Consider the following 8909-nt stretch of genomic DNA (forward strand, 5'->3'; position numbering starts at 1 on the left):
GACTAAGGGTGATCACGCTGGATTAAAGCTGAGTCTAAGCTTCCATATTAACCCCCCACACACACACACACACACACACACACACACACACACACCTCCCTCGGGGGAGTCTATCTCGTCCCACTTTCGATTTAAATATACTAATTTATACAAATAACGCGCCTAAAACAAGCTTCCGTGTCGTTTATCCTCTGCTGACGCTGTTTCTGGCCCGAGCTGCGTGTCTGCCACCTATAATCACTTGGACACATGTGTGCCGCAGGAAACAGCTGGCTCTGCAGTCCATGCGTTCCTACGAGGAGCAGCAGAAGAAGGAAAACGGCGCTTCGGACGACTCCTCCTGCGAGCAGGCCTCCTTTAAATGCTTCGGCCAGGCCTCCTCCCCCGCCGTGTCCACAGTGGGCCCCCCACACCTGAAAGGTATATATGAATGAAGGAGACGTACAGACCGCACAGCTTTCATCACAAGCCGTAAAATTAACGTAATGGGACGTTGTGCAGTGTTTTACAAAGCAGAAAAACGTTGTGATCGTGGCCTCTTTATGATAGAAATGATGTTTAGTTTTCACTTCAAGGCTTTTCTAATTAAAATGAACAACAAATATGGTGGAAAAACAAATCTATATTCTCACTAATTGATGACACTAATCAGTTTTGACATCATATCCACGCGCTTTTAATGATTGCCAAAATACATTAAAAAGGCTTTTCGGTGTTTGAAATAATCAATGTTTAACTCGCTTAGTGCTTCTTATTAGTCAGCAGTGTCTTTTGATAGTGCGCATTTATCCCCCCCCCCACCCCCCTCTGAGAGTCAGCACCGTGGAGAACTGATACTTTCCCTCCTCCTCCTACTCCTCATAGATTTCTGTGACAGCGACGAGGACAGCGATGACGAGAGCAAAGATGGACACAACAAAGATGGGCCAGACTCCAGCAAGATCTCCACCACCACAGGGGACGGGAAGAACCACGAGGCCAGCCCAGCGAAGGGCCATCCCTTCGGCAGCAATGACTCCGGCGGCAGGACGCGCGACGGCGGCCCCAGGACGGAGAAGAGCCAGGCGGACTCGCGGCAGAGTCCCATCACCGTCATCTCCAGCACCACGCGCTCGGGAGAAGACTTGAAGAGCCCGAACCTGGACCAGTCCAAGACGGACGAATGTAGCAGGTCGATAAGCAAGGACAGCTTCCTGCCTTTGACTGTTCAGACCGACAGCGCGCACATGGGCCACAACCACTTGCATAACTTTGGGTTTCCGCCAGGCCTAACGGGACAGCAGTTTTTCAATCACCTCGGGAGCGCGCACCCGTTTCTGTTGCACCCGGGTCAGTTCAACATGGGGGGCGCCTTCTCCAACATGGCCGCGGGCATGGGACCCCTGCTGGCAGCGGTGTCCTCGGGAGGGGTGAGCACCATGGACACGAGCAGCATGGCATCCTCTCCGCAGGGCCTGACGGGGGCGCCGGGCCTCCCGTTCCATCTGCAGCAACATGTCTTGGCATCGCAGGTAAAACCTGTTTTTTTCTTTTCTTTTTCTTCTCTTTTTCTTTTTGTGTGACCTGCTTGGAGCTCTCCTAAAGCACGTACTGTACGATGACACTGCAGACAGAGAAACTCACGTTCAGACTTCATATGTGTCGTGCGTAAAAGTGCGCGCGAACTATTTTGGTTTTACTCTTTACTTCCCTGATCTGATCAGATTCTTAGAAACCAGCTTTGACTGAATTCTTACATTAATGGTTAAAAAAACTTAGAGAAGCAGAGCAGCTCGAAGTGCTCATTAAGTTCGTGTTAGAGCTTAGTGTATTAAAATGTTTCACTGGCTTAGAGAAGGGGCTAAAAACAATGTTTTAAAAGGCAATAAATGTGTCTTTCGCCCTCAACTCTTGTCGAAACAAGTGTTTTAGCTGCAGCTTCTCTCGTTTGATGCCAGCACCAGGGATCAGTATTTGCATTACAAATTCTTGAGCAAGCAGCAAAAGTTGTTTGTTTACCTGCTAGGTGACATATCGTTTGCTGCAGGAGGATTTTTTTTTCACTTGGACCAGATTTTTGAAAACAAATAGGACACTCGCAGAAAAGTTCATTTTGAATAACATGTTAGAACGCAACTGGTGCGTTTTCCTTCTAATTGTTCCAGTTTTTTTGGTGCGTCGTTTGCGCACAGATCTGACTCAGTTGTGTTTCTCCACAGGGCATCGCCATGTCTCCGTTTGGCAGTTTGTTCCCTTATCCCTACACCTACATGGCAGCAGCCGCGGCCGCCTCCTCCGCTGCCGCCTCCTCCTCGGTTCACCGGCACCCGTTCCTGAACGCAGTGCGCCCCCGACTCAGGTACAGCCCGTACTCCCTCCCCATGACGGTACCGGACAGCACCCTGCTCACCACCGCCGTGCCCTCCATGGTCAGCGGCGGGGATCTGAAGGCGGACGGCCTGGTCCCGGCCAGCCCCGTGTCCGCCGTCACCCTGGACTCCACCTCGGAGGTGACCAGCCACTCGTCCGCCATCTCCTCGGGCTCCATGTCCGCGTCTCCGAAAGCGTGCGCGGAGAAAGACTCGGCCAACGAGCTGCAGAGCATCCAGCGCCTGGTCAGTGGGCTGGACTCGAACCAGGACAGGCCGAGGAGCGGCTCCCCTTTAGTGTGAGCAGAAAAAACAAACGCTGGCTGTTGCTGTCATTGAAAGTGATGAAGACTTTGGTGAGAGGAGGAGGACGCGCTGACAGAATCATGCAGGTTTTTAAAAGAAAAAAATCACAAAGCTAAAAACGTGAACCTTTTAGTTTCTGAAATGCACTTTGTTTAACTCACATCTTTTTTTTTTTGATAAATTAAACTCTCTTTCCTCTCATTTGAATACCGTACAAGTATTGAAACTGAACCGCTGGCATGAGTGTGACTTCTCCACAGCTTACAGAAAGGTTGCTGCTGTGTCCGGATGTCTCCTGTTAATGAACACGAGGAGAAACAAACCTAAAAACAAAAAAACTCAAATAAAAGATGCACTCTGAATCGAATTGGACTCATCTGAATTCTACCTTTCACAGACTGCTGTAATTTGTTGTTCTCATTGATTGTTCAATTGATGCATGGCCTTTAAACAATGTTTTTTTTGTCACTAAAATGTCAAACTAAAACTATAGAGAATATAATTACTTTTTAATTCTTTTTAAATTAGGGTTTCCGTTTCAAAATTTTATTTTTTTTTAAACAAACAACAAATTGGTGGTCCAGGTGGGAAATCAGGCGCAAAGCATGCGGGATTTAGGCCAAACCTGGCAAAGGGAAGCAGAAATTTAAAAGTAAATATTGAAAACTATGAAAGGTAGTATTGATTGATGTAAATAGGGATATATATAAAAATATTTATGTAATTATTTGATATTGTTGTTGCGTGTAAATACGACTAGTTTGTTTTTAGGGATTTGTTCTTAATTTATTCTCGATATATCTATGTAAAAATAGTTTGTGGACTATTATTCTTTTTTTTCTTTTTTCTTTTTTTTTTTTGGGACATCTGCATTTATATTCCCTTTACAAATGGACCCCCCCTCCCTTAAAGTCCCGCAGTTATTCACACTCATGGTGCCATTGTATTTTCACTCGTCCTTGTGTGCGAAGTGCTACTGTTTCAATGAAAAAAGGCGACGACGCACTGCACCCATGGCTTGAAAAAATATAAAATAAAAGAAAGAAAAAAATCATTATTATTATTATTATTATTTGCATAACTCTCGTTGAGGTGTGACAAAGTGGATTTCTTTTCCCCTGTTTTAAAAATTGCGAACTTGGTCGTTAAAAGAGTCGCATTCTCGAAAAATATGAAGGGTTTTTCTCTCTCTCTATTTTTTTTCTTTTTGGTCGTGTTACTTAAGTTGTCTGTGGGTTTTATGTTGTAATGGAGTTTTTGTCTAGTTTACAAAATCGACATTGTGTTTTGGAAAGTTTCAATAAAATATTGAACTGCTGCTTGAATGTGCGCATCGCTTTAATCCGCTTCAAAATGAGGGGAAGTATGAAAAATTGTCCCATTTTAAAAAGAGGGTTTTGGACAGTAAACGCTGCCGCCTTGTTTGTTTTATATATTTTGAGAGTTTTTACAAAAAAAAGCCCACTTAAGTAGCCAAAGCATCACTTTGAGATGCTTCAAAACTGTCCAAAATAATACAAATTATTGTCAATAATCGGATTATTTTGATGGCAGATGCTGGATGGATATTCAAAAATGACTTTTTATAATAATAAAAATACATCATCTAGACGTTTTGTGTAAAAACATATTTAAGATTAAATTGGCCTTTTTAATGTGATTCTTAAAAAGTGGTCCCCTCCAAAAAATATAGGGTTCAAACACTGATTTGCACTTTTAGACCACATGAAAAGGCCTCGTGTGAATATATGACACCATGACATCCAGTCCACCGCAGACGTGTTACTTTGAGACAAACGTGGAGAGAGTAAAGAAAAAAAAACCCTGATTACTCTCCCTTATTGCACCTCGAGTCAGGAGTTTATCAACACCGTATCTTCATTTGTATATTGTCTGGTTAATGTGTAGCGAGCCTGGCGCTGGTGAATAGGTGTAAACATGATACAAACTGTCTCAATGAGTCCGTCTTATTGCTCACCTGGCGCCTTCCATGAGCATATCTCCCGTTTTTATTGCACGGAAGGCGACGACGCGTCTGTAATTGTACCTGGACCGGACGCCCCCAAGCGGCTGCTGCAGCCCGGTGTGTGAACAGAGAGGAGCCCGCAGCACGGAGCAGATGATAAGGATGTTTGTCTTGGACACAAGTGATTTCTGTTTCATGTCTGGAGACAATCGATGTTTAATGGAGAACTGTGAAATTAATTTAGCACCGAACCAAAAAAAAAAAAAGGTCAGTTTGGCTGCTTCATCCCTGTGTGTTCATTAGTCTGATCCAGGATCAGCTCACAGGTGTTTTTGTCAGATATTTGAAGATGAAACTCTGAGATGACACCAGTTTAAACTCTTGCTGCCTGGACAAACGAACATTCTGCAAATTAAAGATTACAAATGGTCAACTTGCTGAATTATAAAACATGTTAAATTTAAAGGAGAGTTCAGTCATTTTATAGTGAGCTTCTGTGGCAAAATTACAAGTTATTATCTTACCTGTTTATTGTTCGAATAAGACTGGTGAGCTAAGAATGACTTTGGTGAAGAAGTCTCCAGATTGTTTTGCAACGTTTGCTTTGATTCTCAATTTCCTCGCATGACACTGCATGGCACACAGTCCTGTCGCTTCGATTTTGAATATGGGTGAAGAATTTTCTCTCAAAATCGCCACAGTTGGGAGTTCTGCACTGACAGAACACACCAATGTTCTGTCAAGTCAATAACAAATAATGCCTGCTGAAAACCCATTTTAAATCAGCCTGTCTTCTTTTCAAAGATAAACTAAGACATTAAAACATACAGGGGTGACTGCTGAGGTGTATAAGCCAGGAGGGGCATGGAAAACAAGAGGAGCAGGATTTATTTATTTATTTATTTATTTATTTATTTATTTATTTATTTATTTATTTATTTATTTGCTTTTTCAGTGCACTTCAAAATAGGCTGTGATTTTTTAACAAATGGCCTCACGAAGCAAAACATGGCCTCAAGGCCTGATGGCTGTTGCGAACACTCAAATTGTCAGAAGACTGCAAGTGAAAATTGCAGAAAGTTTGCTGGGCAATGGCAAGTTTTCAGATGCCGTCTCAACAACTCGATGAGATGCCAGCTTAAGTCATCATGCAGCCGGGAACAAGGTGAACTGCTGCCATCTTAGAATAACTCTGATTTAAAACATTTCATAGTGGTTTATGCAAACATTGTTTTAGAAACCATGTGCACCGCTGTCAGTTCCACAGCACAGTTATTTGATGTGGAGATTTATGGTTTGCAAGCCATATAACAGCAACAACAGCTAGCTGTAGCATTTCCTGTGCAAAACTAACAGCAGTGTAAAGATTTCCCTCACTGGACCTTAAAGGGATAGTTTGGAAATGAGGTTTTGTAGAAATTTTGTGAACATTTAATATTTAACTTTTTAATTATAACAAGGTAACGGCTAGCCTGATCAAGACCAAAATGATTTCTGTTGTCTTATAGTAACTTCAGCTGAAACAATTTCAAAGCTGATTCTGGAAAACAATTAAGTCAGTTTCAAAATATAAAGTTATTCACGTGAATTTCTGTGGTTATTTGTAAGCACAAATACAGCTAGCAGCACTTCTGGTGCAACCTGAGATATTGTTGCAGAAACATAAATGTTTCAGTCAAAATAACTGTAACGTAAAACAGGCAGCAGTGGTTCATAAATTTATGAAAAACTGAAATGTTGAGGATTGGAACTATTTTAAAAAGGCAGCAATCGTTTGGGCAGACTAGCCATTAGCTTGTCAGTCCTGTCAGATGCAAACTGTGAATGACCTCATTGGAGAAACAAAGAGATATCTGCAACAGGTAAGACTTTAACAGCTCACACAGAAACTCTGCTTCAGAAAGTCTGAAATTCCCTTTAAAATAATCAAAATAATGCTTCTACTCCCATTAGTGGCAGCTCTTGTGGTAGGCAGCTTTACCTGAACTGACCAGTTCCAGTCGCCACAATCATTTAAAGTTGTGTGGTCCTCCTGTTGGTCATGCTGCCTTTACTGACAACGGCCAATTGCACCATCTAGTGGCAGAATGTTATAACAAAGACAAATAAACTGCTTTTGTTTCCATTTCCAACACCTTCCTGTCATTCATGTGAAATAGTTTTAAATTTAGCAACACGTGATCTCACATCTATTCCAGCACCACATTTATGTAACATTACACTGAAATGTTTGACACAGTTTTACCAACATACACCTCAGTGTTACTGAGCATCTCAACAACCAATCTGGTTGACCTGAAAGAGCTGCATGTGTTGACTTTCATTATCAATAAACATGTACGCAACAAAAAGCAAACAGTAATGGCAAGATTATAATATGTAACCAAACCTTTACACAAGTGAAAAAAAGAGATTTACCTTAGTAAAGTTATTTAAAATTGTTTACAGTAAAACTCATTTAATAATTATGAATGATCTCTTTGGGAGAAAATACCTCAGCATTGGGAGAGTTGAGAGAAGAAAGTTTTACCTTTTGCTTGTCGAACTAAACAGTATTTTTAACGGCTGTGACACACACATTTGACGAATTTGGTGTTTTTGTTTTTATGGAGAAAAAAGTATTCTGATAGACTTTTCTTTAAGCTTTTGGTAAAACCCTTTTGACCTAATAGAAAAAGGAAATTCAAATGAATTACACAGAATGTATAAATCAAAGCAGATATTTCTTGCTTCACAAAAATTAAATAAAGACTAAATTTTTGACCCATAAGTTTGAAGCTGTTTAATAGATTTCACATGAACTGACAGTAACTGATGACAGAGAACTTTCATCAGGAATATGGCTGGTTTTTAAGGCTGCATTTGCAGAAAACTGCAGATTTAAAGTTTGCAATAAACAATAAACAGATGTTAAATACATGGCATCAGCTGCGCTGTTCTTGAAATAATTCCGTTGCTGTCCAACAGGAAAGGTAAGCTTCTGATAACGCTGTTAATTATAACTTAAAGAACGGCACGTTTGCTTCTATTTATGCACACACCACACCCAAAAAGAGCAGATTCCTTCTCATTCATGCTGATGTTTTGGCAACATTTATGATATTAAAAATAATAATACAAATAAAAAATATTAGAGAGATAAAATATGATGATTAATTCAGTCAAATGTCCAATATGATCTAATGATTTTAATCTGGTAATTATTTTAGCTATTGAACAGAATAGGCTGGTTGTATAGAGCAGCTTAAAGTAAATTATTTACATTGAAAACATGCAGAGTGTAAAATAACAGCCCTTTGTTATAGAATACAGAAGCTTATCAGATGAATAAAAATGTTCAACAGGACTAATGTGAGTTCCTTTCACATGAAGGCAAACTTTTTTGTGTTGTGTTGTGTTGTGTTGTGTTGTGTTGAAGGTAAAAGCAGCAGAATGCACTTTTGCAAGGGCACAGTGCACTCTAGTGTCCAAATCCTGTTACTGCAGCTCCGGTTGGTTGGAGCTAAAGTTCACTTAACCCTCCTGTTGTCCTCATTTTCTGTATACAMCCTTTGTCCTCCGGGTCAAAATGACCCGTCTCCACTAAATCCCCAATATAAGCAGCTTAAATGAATTTTAAACACCAAATTTCATCTTGTATWTTGTCATTCACCACAAAATGTGTGAATACTTGAGTTTTCCCTCTCCACTTGAATTTCTATAGCTTAAGAAAGGAAAAAAATGTGCAAAAAGGAGTTTCGAATGCATTTTTTATTGATCTCAATGAATCAATTTTCTTTTACTTTTCTTCAGTGAACAATTTAAGAGAATGTACAATACAAAAATATGAAAAATAACATAACCCATTCAACTAATTAGCACATGTAGGGCAGAATGCAAGTGCACAGCCTTTGCAGATATATTTTTTACACCTGCAGCATACAGTATGTTTTACAGTTCTTCTTTCGAGGACAGGACTGACATCTCTTCCTCTTACTTGCCCGAGCTGGAGAAGTGGTTGTGGTAGATGGAGCCTCAGGTTGATCAGGAGCTGCTGCACTCTGAACAGCTTTCATGACTGCTGCTGAGGCTTCTGTGTGCAGGAAACATGCTTCCTTCTTTCAATGAGTGGAGTTACAAGTGCCTTTCCAAGCTGCTCAAGGGAACACCCTTCTCAGAACGGCATTGTAGGAGGACACATCAATGATATTGTGGAAGATGACCAGGGGCCAGCGGGCAGTCATTCTTCTGCAGCTATATGTTCCAATCACCTTACAGTGGTTTGCAAAAGTATTCATACCCCTTGAACT

At 41.0% G+C, this 8909-nt stretch overlaps 1 protein-coding gene across 1 annotated transcript; it reads left to right on the forward strand.

Annotated features, from left to right (window-relative positions):
* Nucleotides 1-262: 262 nt before the first annotated feature.
* LOC106534649 (T-box transcription factor 3) lies at nucleotides 263-3973 on the forward strand (the record flags this gene model as incomplete). Its single annotated transcript, XM_014031349.1, is given in 3 exon segments — nucleotides 263-420; nucleotides 865-1511; nucleotides 2199-3973. Coding segments are annotated over 3 exon segments (1258 nt in total), but the record flags the coding sequence as incomplete, so codon positions are not given.
* Between the last annotated feature and the right edge of the window lie 4936 nt (nucleotides 3974-8909).

The sequence above is a fragment of the Austrofundulus limnaeus genome, unplaced genomic scaffold (assembly GCF_001266775.1).
Source record: "Austrofundulus limnaeus strain Quisiro unplaced genomic scaffold, Austrofundulus_limnaeus-1.0 Scaffold1234, whole genome shotgun sequence".
NCBI classification, from domain to species: Eukaryota; Metazoa; Chordata; class Actinopteri; order Cyprinodontiformes; family Rivulidae; genus Austrofundulus; species Austrofundulus limnaeus.